A 20,936-nucleotide genomic window follows, 5' to 3' on the forward strand; every position below is an offset into this window, starting at 1 on the left:
ATGATTCTGAAAAATTGTTTGAACATAAAATTAGTATAATTTTACGTTACTCAAATTGAAGTTAATTTCAGAAATTCGAAAAACTCAAAAAATATAAGGTTTTGGAACCAACAAAAAAAAACTAGTTGTTGTTAAAGTAGAAGTTAGTACTTTTTACTTAATGGGTAATTGGTGACGAACCAAAGCCACTGCTGTCCATGCCAGTGACCTACTTTCCTCCGTTTCAATTTAAGTGACGCAATTTTACCAAACACAAAATTTAAAAAATATTATCATTAAGTGGAATCAAATGTGGATAAATTTTGATAGTGTCATGGAGTAAGAAACTCTGATATATATTTTTTAAACCGATTAGAAAATATATATTATATAAATTGAGACAGAAAAGAGTCACACAACTCCCGGCTCACTGATTCATCATAAGTTATTCTTACAAAATTATCACATATTCGTTTGTAATCAGAAGTTCGAATTCATCTAAAATCGATTTTTTTTTTTTAAGTTATAGAACGCTTTATTCCTATATTAGACTTTTTTATGTATGGAAATCTAAATTTAATTGAATCGTAAACCAAAAAAAAATACTGTCAATGTAACTATAATCTATCTAGTCTAGTTTCACGTATGGCAATGCAGTACTACTTTATATATGTTGCATGCATGTATTACTTTCGTTACATTTCTAACCAAATATTCAGAACTTATAGTATTTAACTTCTGAACATATATCGCCATTTAGCTATTGGTATTTATTTTCTTTATCTCTTTTGTGATGTTTCTTGATAAATAGTACTTCATTTATTTTTGAGAAAAGTATTGAAAACATATTTAAACTTGCGTAAATTATTAGTTTCATCCACAAATTATTAACAGCCTAAAAAACACTCCTATATTGACCTACAAAAGTTAGATACACTATCTATCTATCATAATGTCATAACAAGTGGTTTCAAACTCTTATAGGAGCATGAAACTTTTAATAAACAATCAAGAAAAGTGTTCAAAAAACTCTTAAATTTGGCGAAAATTTAGGAATGTATTTCTCATGTTACAAAATTTGAAGTGTATTTAAATTCAGCTAGTCAAGTAAAAAGATGTTTTTAAGCTGTCAATAATACAAGAATGAAACTAATAATTCACGTGAAATTTAGAATTGTTTTTAATACTTTTCTCTTTATTTTATATCTGAGGTGGGGGGTGGGGTGGTTGTCCAGCTAAGCCAAAGTCCTCGGAGAATGAGCCATTAAAAGAGAGGAGGGAAAGAAAGGGAAGAAAAAAAGCTAATAAAAGCAAAGGAAAGAAAGAAAGCAACTAATCATACCAGAAATTCAGTCTCTGTTGGAGCTAAAATCTTCATCTACAGAATTCAAAATATAAACACACAGAAAAGGTAAAAAAATCACACATCTACAATTTATACATTAAAAAAATATTCCATTCATGTTTTGGTTTCCAATTTTAAATTTTCATATGACATATTTAAGATGACAAAATCAACAAACATTTTGTTACATTTTACATGTTACACTTTCTTATACTCCGTATCAAGTTAAAGTCAGACAATTAAATAGAATCAGAAGAGGTAATATTGTGCATACAATTCAATTTTCAACGAAATAGGTTCGAATAAGTTCCTTGTGCCATTAACACAAATCTATTAAATTCGATCGAACCTTATCTAGTTATCTTACATCCCTGCCACAAGTCCACAACACGTACATTTGCATTTATTATGTCTCTTGTAGTTAATTAATTTATACATACACGTATATTTTTGGCAAATACATCTACCCATTTTCCCTCCTTTATTCTGTTTCTAAAAATATGCTGTCTTGTTCTATTCTCCCAACTAGTCTACTTACACACACATTATTTTACTTTCAGCTTTATTTGTACAAAAAAGAAGTTACAGTGACAGAGACAGTAACCAAAGGCATTGGGAAACTGGAATTCCTTCTATAATTTTGTTTGGTGGCATTTTAAACTAGACAATATATTGGACATGGAAAAAAGAATCAATTAATGACAATGTTAGTGTTAGATAGAAAGGTTGCTTCATTTTGTAAGCAAAATTTATTGAGGTTTGGATATTGTCAATGGACATATGTTGCAAATGTTTATTTTAGAATGTAAGTGTAGTTACTAGCTACGCGTTAAAATAATTAAGGCGATACTCTAGTATATTAGGACGCTTGAGAGAACCATGCTGGTCTAGTATGGTTGACTAACTTATCGAGAGACACGCTTAGAAATAATAAGTTAAATAGTGTATGAAAAACTTATTTGAACGCTAAGTTTTAGATAAAGATGGCAACATACTTCAACATAATGTTAGAGCTGACCAAATTTTTTATACTAGTGTCATAGACACTAATCCTTCCAAAGAATTTTCAAGTGATAGACCAATATTATTAAAAAAAAAAAACACACACAAATGAGATGATAATGTATTCAAAAATACAACTAAATATATAAAGTATAGTATTTTCACGACAACTTAAGAATTTAGATGAGATACAACATACTCCAACATGAAGCGTAAAATTAGTGTTGGATTCTCACATTTTTAGATTAAGGACCAGGACTTGACTTGGTTTAGTTCAATTCTCACCTCATGAATACTAAAACTAATATCTTCGATTTAGTTAAACTCAAGATTGATTTTAGCAATAATTAATGAAGCAACAAATAAGAATGAAAAATGCTAATTTAAGGCAAATGAGGGATCATAGAGACGATTATTGAAAACAATTTCTTCACCTCACAAAGATATGAATAAGATCTGCGTACATTGCACTCTCTCATATCTTACTTGTTGGATTAAACTGAATATTTTTATGGTTGTTGTAATTTGGGGGAGGGATTAAAGGGGTATGAAATTTACTTTAACTTTATATTTAGGGTATTATCGAAAATGGTGTTTGGACTTTAGGAGTGATGGTGAGTGGTAGAGTCTACTCTAAAATAGGCATGCAGAGCAACTTTTGGCTGCTTTTTCTCTTTTGTTTAATAACTTGTATAATTTTTTCTACCTTTTATATACTTTGGTAAAAGAAGAGATCTGAAGGTATATATGACTATTCCACCATAGTATAAAGTGAGTAACTTTGAAAATATATCATCAATAACATAAAGTACTTACACTATACTAGTACTTTTCTTTTTTTTTGAAAAAAAATATTACTATTATTTTATTTAATAATTGAAAAAGTAGAAGAAAAATATGGAGAATTAAGGGAAGTAATGATAAATTAATGATGCAAGGTGAAAGTAGTAGTTGGCAAATGGGAATACTCACTTTTCTGTGTTGAAGCTGTAATTTTGTCATTTCTGCTATAAACTTTACGGTGTTCTGCATGCACTAGTCAACTGTTACCTTTGGTTCTTGTTTTTTCTCTTGTTTTATTTGACATTATTTCAGCAGAATACATCGATAATTCTTTATTTTATAGTACTAAAAAATAGTGCACATAAAACTTTTTTCAAATTTGAGCGGTAAGTATCTAATAAAAATATATTATAATATATGTAGATGCTCGATCGAAACATATCGTTATTAATTTGTATGTCTAACCTTTATACTAATTTAAAAAAAATTAAGGATATGTTTATATATTCTGCTTTTACTGTATTTTATTTTTCTGCGTTTCAGTTAACTATTCTATTTACTTAAAAAATAAAACATAGGGAGACAAACTCTGAATTTAAAATTTTGTAATAGTCAACCTTTATGTTTTACCACAATATACGTTATGTTTGAAATTTTAAGATTTGAAAAATAATATTTGTTGATTTAGTAGATTTAACACATATATTTATGCTCTATTTCAAATTATTTGATTTAATTGAACCCATTAATTTATATTCTATCTACCATTGCTAGGGGCATAGTAATATGGTAAAAATATATTCACGAGAAATCAAAATGTCTTAATGAATAATTACCTTCTTTAATGGATTTTCTCTATGTTAATCTTGATTAGTTAGTAATCACCTCTATTATGTTTCAAATTAAGTAATTCTCTGTTTAGATCAGTTGTAGTATATTATAATTTATCCATAATGATCTGGATCTTTAATTAAGGATCGAGCTTTAATCCGGCATGGATCATGCACATACAAATTAAAAGATGAGTATTAACTCATCATTATTAAAATTAGCTACATTAACATTGATGCTTGGAGATGGTCAACATTAAATTAATTACCGCGTATCATTCAATTATAATAAAGTATAATAATTGAAATGTTTTTAGAGAGAATACCTATCATAGAAATATCGTACACGAATTAATGAGAATATTGAGAATCAATTGGTCCACCTTTTTTTTTTAAACCATGTCCACCCTATCAAAAAAATTTATGATAGTATTTTTATTTACTCCCTCCTTCCCATCTAAGTTATTATTATACTAAAAATAATTGTCTCATATTAATTGTCGACCTTATTAAATTAAGAAAATATTACTTAAAAATTTTTAATATTACCCTTGCAATTAATTCTTTTTGAAAGTATTCACATTTGTTTATAAAAAATTTAAAAAGTTTTTTAAGAGATGAATTCGTAAAATTATTTTCTTATTTATGATTTTACAAACACTGTGCAAAATAAAAAGTAATCAAATAATATTAAAATGTTAGTGTCAAATACATTTATTCTAATTTTATAAAATTATATTATTTTAATAATAACTTACTTCGATCAAAAATTTGAAACTACCGTTTAGTATAACTCAAACTTCAATTGACGATCTACTAGAGCTAGCCTTACTTGTCAATTGGTCCACCCTTAATTACTATTGCTTACACTCTTTTTTTTTTCTCGGTTCACTCTCATTTTTTCGATGTTTACTTTTAGAAAATATTTTTATTAAAAATCAATATATACTCAAAATTAGAATACAAAATCATTGATTAAAATAAATAAATATTTATTATTTTTATTAGAATTTTTGACAGTTTTTACTAGTGGTCAAACTTTTCATACGATATTAAGCCTCTTATTATAATTGGGTCCCAATGAGATTAGTAACACACACGAACCTCACGTGTCTAGTTATTATCATGCATGATCCCATAAGTTTTTTTCTTCTATATACTCCTCTAGTATCCTTCTATACACATACACCCAAAAATAATAAAATCCATAAATTCAATTCAATTAAAAAAAAAACATAGCAAAAAACAATCGAAATACCCAAAATAAAAACACAATCTTCCTCCCAATCTCCTTCATTCTCCATTTTCCTCTTCTCCACTCTCTTCTTCTTCTCTTCACAACACTATCAACAACAAGTTTATTTTTCATCTTCTCATTTTGTTTTTCAGTTTCTTGAATTAGTATGAAGTAAATGAAAACACAACTAAATTTCTTCTTCTCAGAAGAAGATAATGTCTCACCATTATCAAGAAAAAGAAGAACAAAAGATCCCATTTTTATTAGATTCACTTTACTGTGAAGAAGATATTCTCACTGAAGTATCAGTAGAAACAGAGAGTTTTTCTGCACATGACTTGTTATGGGAAGAAGAAGAACTTACCTCTCTGTTTTCTAAAGAAACAGAGTATAAAATCAGCTACAATGTGTTAGAAAAAGACCAGTCTTTTATTTCAGCAAGAAGAGAATCAGTTGAATGGATACTCAAAACAACTGCTTATTACTCTTTTTCTGCACAAACTGCATTTCTTGCAGTTAATTACTTTGATAGATTTCTCTTATTTAGTTTTAATCAGTCTCTGAATCATAAGCCATGGATGAATCAACTTGTTGCTGTGACTTGTCTTTCATTAGCTGCTAAAGTTGAAGAAACTGATGTTCCTCTGCTTCTTGACCTCCAAGTATGTTTTCAAGAAATTTTTTTTAGTATTTTGATGGATCTTGTAAATTTGTTTATATGATCATGTTTGAGTGATTTGGGGTTTTGTTTTATAGGTTGAGGAATCAAGATTTGTGTTTGAATCTAAAACAATACAGAGAATGGAGATGTTGGTTCTGTCTACACTTAAATGGAAGATGAATCCAGTAACCCCATTTTCATTTCTTGATTTTATAACTAGAAGACTTGGATTGAAGTACTGTTTATCTTTGGAATTTCTGAGGAGATGTGAGAAAGTGCTTCTATACACAATTACTGGTAAGCATGTTTATGTTCGCAACACATTTTTATTTACTTAATTATATTTACATTATAATTTATACGGTTAGGGGTCATTTTATTGGGAACAAGTTATTCCCATAAGGTATATGAGTTAACTTATCCATCTCATCACTATGATATAAATGACTCTATACGTTACCAAACAAGATACCCAAATTTTATCCTTGGACTATTATTGTATTTCACGACTATTTATTTTTATTCCTCACAACCCTTGTATGTCTCAACTGTGATTTGGAATTTGTCAATGGCAGATGGTAGATTCATTGGTTACCTTCCTTCTGCAATGGCTTCTGCCACAATGTTGCATGTTCTTGATAGGCTTAAGCCTTGCATTGGAGAGAAGTACCAAGATCAACTTTTGGGCATTCTTGGAATTGTCAAGGTAATTAGAACTTTGAATTATATCGTCCACTTTTATTTGTCCAATATCATAGTTTTTACTTTTACTTGTCCAACATCATAGTTTTTACTTAGTCGACTTAATTTGTTTGGGACTGAAGCATATTACTACTATTTTTACTGATTAAATTTGGATAATGTACCAGGACAAAGTGGAAGAATGTTACAGGCTAATACAAGAAGTGGCTTGCAACATTGACTTTGATTCAAATAAGAGAAAGTTTGGGACATTACCAGGAAGTCCAACAGGGGTAATGGATGTGTCATTTAGCTCAGATTACTCCAATGACTCATGGTCAGTGGCTACATCAGTTACTTCATCACCAGAGCCATTGTCCAAGAAGATTAGGGAGTCAAGAGAATGACTAATTAAATGTCTTTTAAATATTTCCTTAATAGACTAGATATGTATAATGTCCAATAACAGTACTCTACTTGTCTCTTAGCTTAAGTTTTAGTAATTAAGTTCTTGTTTATTCACATGTTAATTTGCTTACCATCTTTACATTTAAAACCAAACCCCCTTTTGACAATTATCACAGCTAGCTAGCTAATGGACCATTTGTTTAATGGTGTACTGTCTATAGTGGGGCTATGAGATTTTGTACTAGTAAAGATGGTTTGGCATTTTATTATAAGGAAATAAAAACTTGCATGAAAACAAAAAAAGTAAATTCATGTCCACTTGTTCAACCTATATTATCTTGTTCACTATTAATTATAACTCGCTCGAAAATAGTTTTGATGTAACTAATAAAGTTAATAATCGTTATTAGAATGTTATAGGTTTGTGTCGTGGAAACAGTCTCCGTGTTACATATTTCAAAAGAAAGAGATGGGTGGTGTGGAAAAATAATGAAGATTTGAGAAAAGAGTGGATTTTGTTCACATCTTGAGGGAGGAACATTTTTTTTTTTTTTTTTACCGTGGTTTCCGGGCGTCGCTTTGCGAACCCGACTAGCTGTACCCACCGGGTCCCGCTGTTTCAAGGCGGGTCCACCACGGTTAGTTCCACGGGGCCCTGGAGACGCGGCCGGTTTGTAATGCCTCCAGTGGCCCTGCTGGGGCTCGAACCGGCGACCTGAAGGACTTTGTCCCAGGCCTTTACCAGCTGAGCTATCCCTCAGGGTTTCTTGAGGGAGGAACATATTGTCGGCCACTGGCTAAATTTTCTATGTGGTTAGATTTGCAAGTAGTTTTATTTGTTTGACCTCGTTACAAGAGCAAGTCTCTTTTTAGTTTTGTTTACTGAATTTCGAGGTCTATGAGAAGGACACCAGTTAAGACAATTTTTTTAAAAATGAAAAGTATTAATGAATTTTGATAATATAATTAAGGGTTCATTTGGACGTTGAGATATGAAGTTTATTAGATTCATTTTCGTTTGAAATTGGAATTTGTTTGGATATCTAATTTGGATTACTTAAGTTAATTGTTTTCATAAGCACAAGTTATGAAAACTATTAAAATTCCTCTTAATTATAAACAATATGTCTGAATATTTTAAGGTTTTACATTGATAGTTGCATATGTTTGTGTTTCTTTTATAAATTAATGTTTGTGGTTAGAAATTTTTAAATAGACGTAATTTTGTAGAGATCAACTAGTCAATAATAATAATTACTAGTTATTTTTTAATATAATCATTTTATATGATACGAGCAACTTTTTCACGCCAAAGTAAGTTTTTTTTTTTTTGTAAAATTTAACATAATGGGTGTTTTTCTATTATATATATAAAATATAAACTTATTAGTCAAGTTTTAAATTTATAAAAATTAGAATTTCAAATCATGTTTTTGAAAAATTTAGAATATGAAATCATATTCCAAATCGCATGTATAACTTCTGATTTAAAATCATTACCTTTTTATCACAAGTCCAAACGCCTATTAATATTTACATGAATTTAAAAGGTAGTTATTAAGAATATTTAAAAGAAAATTAATTACACCATGTATGACTCAATTTCAAACAGGTTGGAATTGAATGTATTAATCCTTACTACTTCATTGAATCGAAGGATCTACATGATTTTAGATCTTCTTTGCCTCCTTTCTAATACCTTTTACTTACCATAGTTTTACACGTACAATACAAAATATTTATAGATCAACGTTGAATATAACGAGATTATACATCATATTTATCCTCATTACATGCTATAATTGGTTTATAGTAGAAGTAGCATGACAAAGAGTCAAACATAATATTCACAAAGAAATAATGTAAAAAAGAAGGCATAATAATTAGCGACTTGCCCGAATTAAATTCAAGATTTCGAAAAGTAAAATATATGGATTCTATGCTAAGAGGTTGTTATACCAGAATTAAAAAATAATCAAGTGATTTGTAGCTACTAATGATTATGTAAGATCTAATCATTAACTTACTAGTCAATAACCTTTTGTTTAAGTTACAAAAATGAAGACAATAGTGCATGTATGGAAAATTAATTTTGAAAAAAAAGAGGATTAAAGCTAAGTTTACTTTGCACTTTGTGGTTGAAGAAAAGACATCCACAAGAAGCCTTGCATGTGCTTTTCTTTACCCACTTGAAAATAAAGAATCATAATGACTTGGTTTTTTTCTCTTTTATTTTTCTTAATTTTCCTTTTATAATATTTTAAAAATTAAACACAAAGTTCTAACAATTTATTATGAAATGATAAAATAATTCATGGATTTAGTCAATCTTTCTCATTGAAGTACCGTGAATGTCGGAACACTATTTTTATATAAATTATTAGACATTTCATGTATACTTTTCTTTTGTTGACCTAGTCGCAACACAACAATGAACAAACACAAGGTTGTTTTCTTTTTGCATATGGGGCATATTAAATACAATAATAATAATAATGATATATTCGATATAATTTCAGAAGTGAGATATGAAGAGGATGATGTGTAGGTAGTCTTATTCTACTTTGTGAAGGTAGATATATTATTTTCGATAGAACATCAAGTTTTACAAAGAAATTCAATAATGAAGAAATCATGTGAAAATTTAGTACAATTCTATAAAGTAATTTTTTTTCCGAATTCATAATTTATATCAAATTAATAAATAAAAGATTGTAATTTTTTATAAAATATAGATCACTTACCCATCAACCCACCAAACAATTAGGAGTATTTTAAAGCAGAGAAAGTATTTTTTTTCTAATTACATAGGGGTAAGAGAAAGGAAAATGGGAGGGGAGATAAGATCTCCTTTGTAATGTAATACTCCCTCCGTCCTATTTTATATGTCATTCCATTTTATAAATAGTTGGATCACATACTTGTCATTTTATAAAATTTATGCATAAATTACCATAATTTGCCTATTATACCCTTGATAGAATAATTAATTAATCTTGTCATTTATTAATAAAATTGACTTAAGAAAATATTAAATAAGGGTAGAAAGGTAAAGTTACATCATTTCTTAATGCAAGTGCAAAGTAAAAAATGTGACATATAAAATGGGACGGAGGGAGTAATTTTTTATCTTCTTGATTTTCCTTTGGTATTAGATATTTGTATTGGAATCCGATTAAATCTGAATTCACGCATTGTAGGGTTCATTTATGAAGGTGACGCTCTCAATGAGATTTTTTTTATCCAAGACAAAAACTCGAAATCTCTAATTAAAGATGGAGGGATCATTTCTCCCAAATCCATACTGACGAAAATTTGCATTTGGATATATAGTTACATTAAACATTATATTCTTAATGTTTTGTGATTTCTTAGTCCTATTTTGAGAGGCATATAACCAATGTGTAATCATAATTTTTATCACGGAGTTGACATAAAATCACTAGAATAAATGAAGAATTGAGTGGTAATAATATAATTATTGCTATATTATAATCAGCGACAATAACAAGTAATTTTTTTTTGTATGAACACATGATATATATCTATCTACTTGGACCGTATTAAGTTGTATGAGTTGAATTATTTAAAATTTTAAATGGTTAAAAATACAAAATAAAAAAAGTTATTTTATTTTATTTTATTTGCATGTCTCATGGCTTTATTGCAATGGAAGTACAGCTGCATGCCAAGATTTACCATAAGTTAAAAAAGAGTTGCTCCATGTGAGTTGCATTTTCTCATCTAACTTTTGTACTGATATATATTCATAAGTTGGTGGGGACAAATTATCATAATAAAATAAAATCTCAATTTTTTATTTTTTAAAAAAAGGTGAAAAAGAAAAAGATGAAAACAGTAACCTAAAAGTTAAGGATCAGGATTTAGGAGTATTTAGGGGTGTAAAAGGTGAGGATATTAGAAGATTAAAGGACAATTTAGAATGACAATTAGATTCATCTAAGAAAAAAAATTAATTCAATTTTTTTTAAAAAACTAGGCACAAACAAAAAGGGGAAAAAGGTGAAAAGAATGTGGGAAGGTAAGTTGGGGAACAATATCTTTTGATTTTGTATGAGATGTCTTTGTTGGTACTTTTGTTCACTGCTTTTGGCTGTCAATATAAGAGAAATTTAAAACCATATAATATATACAAGTAGAAAAGAAGAAAAGACAATGATAAGAAATGGATTGTTGGTTCCAGTTAACATCTTCTCTTTCTTTTATTATTAAATAAAAAATAAAAATTAGGGATTTATGGTATTGGTCATTTTTAGAGCCCATATATAAGAGTATATTATTTTGTCATCCTTTTTGACCTAGTGAACATTATTGTTGAGAAAACAGGTGCTATGAAATTATTATGGCACATTATGTACTTTTTCAATTTGAACTTGAGTTTAAGTTGATATGTATAGTCTATGTAAAGTATTTTGATACACTATAGATTATTCAAAACATATTCACGAGTAAATCTTCTAGAAATGTAAAATTTGTAATGTGAAATTTATAGTCTTGAAATAAGATAGTGTAACACCGTACACCCTTGACAAAAGATGGATCAATAAGAATTTTGAAGATAAGGTGCACATCACAACTTAGGTGAATTTCGTAAGTGAAGAACTTTATAAGTCATCTCAAGTTCACTTGATTCGTGCCCTATTGAGTCTGACTCAATGATGTGTAACACAAAAGACAAATCCATGTGTTGACTTAGGCTAAAAACAGATTGATAATATGTGACATAGACTTAGATTGTAATAAATAGATTACTTCCCTTGCAATTTGTTATGTTAGGCTCTAATATGGGCACTCCATCGTCCATTTTTATTTGTCATGTTGCATTTTTCGAAAGTCAATTAAACTAATTTTCAAGTTTTAAATTAGATTACATTAATTCGATATTTTAAACAAAAAGTTTAGATATTCAAAAACTATACAAAAGTACTATAAATTGCAATTTTTCGTATATCAATATGATGAAAAAATATATCATAAAATGTTAATCAAAGTTCTTATAGTTTGATTCTAAAAAAAGGAAATTATGACAATTAAAAGTGAACGGAGATAGTAGTACATATTAATATGAAATGATGTATGAGAATGAATGAATATTGATACTATAGCTTATTAGCTTAGACGTATGTTTAAAAGGAGAAAAAAGTAGTTAGCCGACAACGTTAATGGTACATAACTACATATTATTAGTTATTATTATTATCAGTAGTTAATATTAATGTCTGTAACAAGTGTTATAGTAATTAATACTGACGGCGATGAGAAAGTTTATGGTATTTAATTAATTACTCTGCCGCAAGCTAGTATTTGTAGACATTGACATTAATTATCTTATTCTAAGTCTTTGATTAAACTTTTATTCACTGTAGATCGTACAACACCCCTATGACAATTCACAACATAATTGCTAGTAGCAAAAAATATAGGTACGTACATTTTTTTTGAGTTAATCGCATGAATGATCACTTAATTTTTATTTAGAATTATGAAGTAACGATACAAGTTTGACATAAGATATGAATAATTAAATGATGAAATAATTAATAATTTTGAAGAAGTGTGAAAATTCTTGAGCAAAAAGATCAAAAGTTTATGTTTCAAGTAATATAAATTAGAAATACTTAATCAAATATTATAATTAGAATTAAAATTAGAATTATCGATATCTATATTTATTTTTTTGTCTCATAAGCTAGTAGTCACTGATGTTTTTTCGATTCTTTAGTCTACTTTTTTGCCCATTCTATCCTTTCTACGTTTATTGACAGTTCATCTTTATTTTAGTAGAGTCTCTAAGTAGCACATTTTAGTCATTTTTCCTATTACTTAGAAAAAATAAGTCACTATTCAGGTACAAGATATTCAATTTATATGCATTTTTATAACCAAAAATGCTATTAATCTTAAATAGTAATTAAGTAAACAATGACTCAATAAGGAAAAGTTTATGACAGCCTAAAGAAGACAATTACTGAATTGTCAAATAATTATTTCCTCAAGACTAGTGAAGGGTGATTTACCAATAAAGACAAAGCACATGCCAATTTTGTTACAACTAGAATGTATTTGTAAGCATTTGACAGTGAAATTTTTCTATGATTTTTTTCTTGACAGATGTATTATTGGCATATTATTAAATTACCAAAGTTGGTTTTCTTTAGTTAAGTTCCTATCATTTGTTGAATTATAGTAAGAGATGACATCATGAGTTGTGATGGAAGAATTTTCCGTCTTTTATCAGAGATTTCAAATTCAAATTTTAATAATAAATAACGTTGAGACCATTGCCCTCAAATATAAACCCTGTCGAAATTTAAATTTAATCAAATTTTAATATAAATATTGATCAAGAAAACAAAATAAGAATAATATAATAGAACAAGAGGTCCAATAAGTCAAGAGAGATAGAGTATGACACAGGCTTTTGAAAATGGTTCCTATTTTCACCTAATCTTCTCTGTGCCTGAAAATAACTAAGGCCCCATTAAATTTGAAGAAAAAATCTTAGTAGTTTAATTGGCTGGTAATATGACCTTTCACCTTGTTGATGATGATTCGAATTTTCACCTTCTAATCCAATCCCCTCTCCTACCCTCTTTTTTTTTTTAAAAAAAAGAACACTAAGTAGATTTGTCTCTATTTATTTATAGGTGAATAATAATAATAATAATAATAATAATAATAATAATAATAATAATAATAATAATAATTTTGGAAACCTAATAGTTGATGTCACTAGGTAGTGTTATTCAAACTCGACAAAGAAGCAGACGTTGCGTTCTAACGTCCTTAGCACAATCCCTGTCGTCTTCATGTCAAAACTTTAGCTTAAAAAAGATTCAAATTTTAAAAAGAAAACATACAAATAAGTTAAAAAAATTCAACATATATTATATATATTTATAAAATTATATTTGACTTATCACACTTGTAATTTTTAGGCGAAGGAATGTTCATCGTAAAGAAAATTAAACACATTCACAATTTATTTTTGTCAAACCCTATGCATACCAAATATCTATATATATATATATATATATATATATATATATTATTTTAAATTTGTAAGAGATTTGAAAATGGAAATTGATTTGTCAACGTGGAGAGAAAATAATTTATGTAAAGGGCCCATATTCTGCAGGGAAAAATAAGATTTGATTGGAACTGGACTTTTGGAAGAAACATTTCTTCTAATCTACCATTTTATTTTTTGCCAGAAGTACACATTCAAGGCGTGACTCGAATTATTGTCAAGGACCCCTCTATAATTTCTACCTTTTTTCACTTTTTTTTTTTTTGAGAAAACAAAAAAATTCTTTGGGGGTGGGGGAATAACATGATATAATATAATATAATGAAATAATTTGAAATAGGAGGATGGTATAAATCAAAATGGTACTTTTCTTAGTTGATATACATAGATTATACACGTATTATATCCATTGGTAATTTTCAATTTACTCTTTTTGTTTACTTTTATTTGACCACTTTTTTAAGATTTTCACATTTACTAATGACTTAATATATTAAGAAAAACATTTTCTTTTTCTTATTTTACCCTCAACGTTAATTACTTATTCCCCAAATCATTTTTCAATATTTAAGACTATACATTAATTAATATAGGTATTGTCATAAAATATTCATATTATCATTACTTATTATTTAAGAATTGTATAAAGTCTAAAGTGAACAAGTAAAAACGAACGGAGGGAGTAATTAATTTGGTGGGTAGACAAATTACTGGGGGATCACAAGTTGAGAATCCAATGGGCTTTTTGGGTTTTCAGAATTTGCAGGCTATTGAGGTCTCTCTTTCTGAAGGTAAATGACAAATAAAACATTCAATGGTGGGTCTTATCGGCCCATGTGGTCCACTTTCCTTATGGTCCGATATATTTGGATCTTCTATGGGCACTATACCTTTTAATAAGAAACTAAATTCAAATCCAAAAATAGAATCCCATAATTCAAATTCTGGTTAATTAATTAGAAAGGGTATTAGCAATTACTCCTTTGATCTACTAAATATAGAAGGCAAATAATTAAAGGGAAATTCTCTCTTTTTTCTTCTTAGATTATGGAGGAGATTGAATAAATTAGATGAGTTGGGTGTCTTTTTATCGGGTTTCATGTGGATCAATAGAGAAGTGTCACATATACTTTATAAAAGGCCACTAAGTCAACAAGACAATCGTTAGTCGTAAGGGTAATTTTTAAGCTAGAAAATGACAATAGGGGGTAAAGGTAATCTTAATGACGAATCCAATAATATAAGGATAGTTTTGACCTTTCTCTATATAATTTAGGCATAAAATTATTAGAGTGAATATGAAGTGGATGGAGAATGAGGGGTTGGGGTGAGTTTGGGGTTGGGAGAGTGAGAGGTCGGGGGTGGGGGATGGGCGGCGAGGAGTGGGGTAGTGAGGCAAAGTTAGTGTGGGGATGAGCGTAGGTGAAGTAAAGTCGTTTATCTAACTTATTTTTTGAAATTTATTCACTAGAGAGAAATAGTTTTAAAAATATTTTGATCAATCAAATATGAGATTTCATACGAAATACACCCCTGTGGTGATTTTGGGGTGTTTTCTTGTCTCAGAGCAGCACAACTTAATAGAACCATACTCAATTGTATTATTTGACATGATAATAAAATGATAAGGTAAGAAATCATTTTTCACTTTTACTGAGTCTTAAAAGTTTTATTCCCTCTTATTTAATTTATACATGACACCCCTTTCTTTAAATCTGTCTCAAAAATAATTTAACTATTCCTTATTTGTCAACTATTTATCGGCATCATCCCATTTTACCCCTATTAGGTCCCATTCAACACTTTTTTGCGGAGAATAAAGTCAACTAAAAAAAAGTAAGCACTAAAGTGACTTTAATAAGAATAATTTAATAAACATAACATAGTCTTCTCTTATTTTAAAAATTTCGTGTATAGTTAAATGGTGTCATATAAATTTGAACGGAGGATGTAACTTTTAAGAGATGGGCAAGTGGTCCAAAACTGTGGTAGCAGCAGTGTCATTTGCCCATTCAAAACCAATAAGAGTACAAAGATTCAAGCTTGGCACAAGGATTTTATAGGCCTCAAGTGTCTCTATTCTTTAGCAGAGAGACCATAAGGACAAAAACAAAAATGGGTTGGTCTCCAGTTGTAGGTCCATCACCAAACCCAAATTAATAATGAGACTTGTTGGAGCCAAGTGATCAATCATCTACTATTTCTAATAAAACAAGGAGAAAATGAAAAAAAGAAAAGAAAAGGAAAAGGTGCATCACTTAAATAGGTTATAGAGAGATGGTGATCGGTTATTGTATTCTTAGCCTTGCTTCTTTCTTGATTTAGTTTTCCTTCTTCTATTATTTAGCCTGATCGACTCGACTCTTTTCTTTGCATAGCCACTCACTTTGTTTCGTTCTTTGGAAAATAAAGAAATGAATGAATATATTTTTGAGAAAATGTATAGTATTATACATGGCATTAAATTACCTATTTTTTCTAACAATCCAAACCCGTTACAATCTGAGAAAGACGTTTGTGGACAAGCATGTAAATATAGCTTCTCATTTTCTTTCGAGGAAATGATCTCATATGTGCACTTATCAGTAAAAGAGGTTAATCTTACAATACATACATTATGTGTTATTTTTCTTATTGATCTCACGTGGGAAAAAAATCATATAGCGTAGAATAACATTTGTAATGAACTACAAAATCATATTTCTATTTTCTATTTTCTAAAGGTTAGGCAATAGTTATTTTTGTTGTTGCTTTTGTCTAGTTATTCTCTATGTTGTGTGCTCCTTTGGCTTCAATTCCTTTTTTGCTCACTAATTAACTTTTTTTTTTTATTTGACAATAAAATATATTTGAGCATCACTATTAATTGATTCTAAGTTAAACAAAAGAAATCAAGAAATTGAAATATTGTAACGTTGCTTAAAAACTAAGAGCTACAAATCCAAGCTACTCCCAATTATCAAACATGTAATAAAACTTCAAGCTAGCGGGACTCATATATAACTGGAAAAGGAAAAACAAAATGTTTCCCGCTCCGGTGTCCGATACTTCGTAAGGCCTAAAAAGGGGAAGGGCGTGATTTTTTCCATAAACAAGCTCGAACCCGAAACTTTTGACTACAAGTGGATGGATCTTATTCATTTCACTACAATCTTGATTGGTAAAATTAAATATCACATCAAACTAGCTAGGCTCTTTCTTGAGTCTATTTCCAAATAAATTTATGTTTAGTATCTTGAAATATAAGATTATTTGATTCCTTTGTTATGAACTTACAAACATGAAAAATAATAATGATTCTTGTCCAGACTGGCTAAGTTAACTGCAAGTCCATTGGCCCATTCTCTTAATAACCATTTTAATAGGGGAAAGCCCAGAAATGCATGTCCAGCCCATTCATGTCATAAAAAAAGGAAAATTTTCAAAATGTCAATATTTTAGCATTTAAAGGGATCTCTTAGCCACACTTTCAATATTTATTAAAAATGTCAAAATTTTAGTTTGTTATGTATCTGATTTATATTTTTATTATTTATTTTAATTAAAAGAATACAATTGATTAAAAATAGAATGGAAAAATTTAGGGGAGAGAATATTTTTAAAAAAGAATTTATCCTTTATAGAGGATTCACTGTTCTACAATAACTTAATTATGTATATGCCATTGATCGTTCCAAACTCGGCCAAACCTTAAACAAATATTAAGGAATCTACTGCTATTTAGGATGAAAGATATCAAAAGGATTTCAAATAAGGCAAATTTTAAATTTAAACCAACAAAGTTACCATAATTACTAATCATAATTTTGGTTTAACTTTAAGTAGGCCTAGTTTTTTTCTTCACTACTCTCATGCTCTTTTCATATTTTCCTTTTGGGATTAAATTTTGAAAAATCTCTTTCCTATTATACGTGTTTGGTTTCACAATCGACATGGCTTCTCTCTTCCTTATTTCTCAAATTTCCAATATTATTTTTTCAACACTCCATTAAAAATACTCAATTCATGTCGAATTGAAGTCTATTGATTTAAAATTTTTGCTGGCAGTGAAGAAGATTTTAGAATGAATACAAAATAATAATAAAAAAAAATACAAAATTTGTTGACATACAAAGTGAGATTGAAATACAAAGTGAGCACAAAAAATCTAAAACTTGTTAGCATACATTTAGAATTAATACAAAATAAAAAAGAAATACAAAACTTGTTGGCATACAAAGTGAGATTGAAATACAAAATGATATTGAAATACAAGTGAGCACAAAAAATCTAAAACTTGTTGGCATACATTTAGAATTAATACAAAATAAAAAAGAAATACAAAATTTGTTGGCATACAAAGTGAGATTGAAATACAAAATGATATTGAAATACAAAGTGAGCACAAAAAAATACCAAACTTGTAGGCATATAGTTGGAATGAATACAAAAAAAATAAATACAAAATTGTAGGAAGCCTAATTTAGAATAGCATACAAAATTCTGTAAAACTATTTATCTATTGTCCTATAATATAATACAAAATTAAACATATACATAATTTGAAATGAATACCACCTACAAAATAAATACAAGTTACACCTAAAAAACTCAAATTTTAGCAAGAGACCACATGAATTTTGTAATGAATACAAAATGCAACAGACAATAAAAACAGTAAAGAATACAATTTGATAGTTCAGATACAAAATGCAACATGCCATAAAGTTATTTTTCATCACTTTGATATTCAACAATTTCATAAACTTCCCAAATATTGACATTCGAAAATGACACTTCTTCACCCGACACTTCTTTCAGATCCAATTCAATACTTATTTATCCTAATATTGGCACTTCAAAAATGGCACTTCTTCACCTGGTAATTCTTCCAGATCCAGATCCAACATACAAAACATACAAAATACTTTTGTATCTCAATACTTCGACAAAGGTTGAAAATCTTTTGAATAATTTCTAAGATTTCTTAGAAAAATGGAGGATTTTGATTTTAAAAAGGCAAGGTTTAAGTTACTTGAGGATATAGAATAATGAATGAAATCTTAAGAAAGAGAAATGATAGAATTTGGGTAAAAAATTTAGAGAGTGAAAAGTGGGTAATGGAGTCTTTTATTTTTTCATGGTCCCAATTTGAGAAATAAAAGGAAGATAAATGAATTATATTATGATACACTTTATTTGTTAAAATATTGACATTTTGACATTTTTAATAATTATTTTAAAGTATAGTTGTTTTTAATAATTATGTTAATAATTTTGACTAGTTAGCTAATTTTCCCTAAAAAAAACAACTTTCACATATTACAAACATACAAATCATATTTTTCTATTATAATAATATAGTTTACATAATTGCGTTCCATAACAAATTTTATGTTTGATATGCAACTTTTAATTTGTATAATTCGCTAGATACATCCAACTTTATACAAATTATTCAGTTTTGTATAAATTATTTATACATTGTAATTTATATAATAAGATCTGTATTTGTATAATTATAAGTGTATAGGACGAAACTATATGTATTTGTATTTGTATATACACTTTTCTCTCACTTTATACAAACACAAACGCATTTTATACATTTGTATACCAAATGGGTAATTGTATACCGAACCAGATGACAAAAAAATGGATGTTTGCTGCGAATTACAAATAAAATAAACTATGACTATAGCATTTAATTTGAATTAATAGTTTGCTATTTCATACAATTTTCCCTAAAAAAAAAGATTAAACACTATCTAACATATTATACTAGTTAAGTTTTTCATAAAGCTCTCTAAAAGAACACGAAATATTGTAGTAACTCTTTTTCAGTCGATCATTCTCAAGGAATTGAGACGTTAAGATTTAAAGCTATGCCCTATTTATAACCTAGAGTTTAGAACTTCAAGTCCAGAGTGACCACTTCAAAAATAAAATGATTAAAAATTAATGTGTAGAGAAAACTAAGGGCAAAAAATCAGTGGAATATTGATATGCAGAGGAAAGGGTGACCCAAAAGAAAAATTAAAAACATTAATCAACCCCAAATTGTAATTCTACACAAGAGACAGGTTTAAAAGTAAAGTAAAAAAAAGTGTTTGAGATACATTTAATACCATATCATTTGAATATTCAGTTAATATAGGGACATATTATGTTTGTATTTTGAATCTAAAAGGAAAAGTTTGTTAATAATATCCATAGAGAAAAAAAATTGTTATCAAAGTCATGTGCATATATGATAATTGGATGAGGTACCTACCACCCTCGAGAAGATTTTCATTTGTGGAATTTTACATTCATTATCTAATCGTTATAATGAAAAACTTCAATATAACTTTAGATGTCTTTTAACTCTCAATATTAGCCCAAACAAAGAAACCAAAAACTCATGTGAAATGTAATGTAAGACGTAAATTTTTATTTTATTAATGTTTTTTAAAATTTTATTTTGCATGTTATGTATTATCTGTTTTAGATTACTAATAAATGCTATAACATAATTTTTTTTATTACCTTATAAATAATTTGATTGTATAATTAATTTTATATCGGCAATACATAAACTGTAAACTAATCTATATTCAAATAGAAATAAAAAAAAAAACATTTACTATTATTTGACCATATTACTATTGTTCCATTCGATATCTTTGATTTGAATACTAAACTACATTGAAGTTAGACATATGATTCTAAACTACATTGAAGTTAGACTTGTCATGTTTACATGTGATATATAGATACATGTGTCCATACTAATGGTTAGGGTGCGATGTATATGATTTTCCGACCTTAATCAAGAATTAGAGATTCAAATCTATAAATAGAAAACTCTTAAAATGAAGCGTTTTTCTTTTAATAGATTCTACCCTATATAAAACCTGATTAGTTGGACTCTAAAGCGGATAATAAACACGATAGGAAATATAAAATAAAAATCATCTAGCTACTTCTAAACACAATTT

The 20,936-nt window shown here is 28.2% G+C and overlaps 2 protein-coding genes across 2 annotated transcripts in view; both read left to right on the forward strand.

Moving 5' to 3' along the window:
* LOC125811425 (WD40 repeat-containing protein HOS15-like) overlaps positions 1 to 20,936 on the forward strand; it is a 286,140-nt gene that overhangs the window by 84,259 nt on the left and 180,945 nt on the right. The gene's annotated exons all lie outside the window — the stretch shown is intronic.
* Positions 5,206 to 7,238, forward strand: LOC125811707 (cyclin-D3-3-like). Its single transcript, XM_049491242.1, has 4 exons — positions 5,206 to 5,838; positions 5,933 to 6,134; positions 6,413 to 6,543; positions 6,707 to 7,238. The coding sequence occupies exons 1-4, from the start codon at positions 5,392 to 5,394 to the stop codon at positions 6,923 to 6,925; spliced, it is 999 nt and encodes a 332-aa protein (XP_049347199.1). The 5' UTR covers positions 5,206 to 5,391; the 3' UTR covers positions 6,926 to 7,238.

This window comes from Solanum verrucosum, unplaced genomic scaffold (genome assembly GCF_900185275.1).
Source record: "Solanum verrucosum unplaced genomic scaffold, falcon-dt-bn FXZP01000235.1, whole genome shotgun sequence".
Lineage (NCBI taxonomy): Eukaryota > Viridiplantae > Streptophyta > Magnoliopsida > Solanales > Solanaceae > Solanum > Solanum verrucosum.

What these genes read in the sequence shown, in the direction of transcription:
- LOC125811707 (XM_049491242.1), top strand. Translation starts at nt 5,392, where the DNA reads ATGTCTCACCATTATCAAGAAAAAGAAGAACAAAAGATCCCATTTTTA. An exon ending in CTCTGCTTCTTGACCTCCAA is followed by an intron (nt 5,839 to 5,932) that starts GTATGTTTTCAA and finishes TTTGTTTTATAG; the next exon opens with GTTGAGGAATCAAGATTTGT. An exon ending in GCATTCTTGGAATTGTCAAG is followed by an intron (nt 6,544 to 6,706) that starts GTAATTAGAACT and finishes ATAATGTACCAG; the next exon opens with GACAAAGTGGAAGAATGTTA.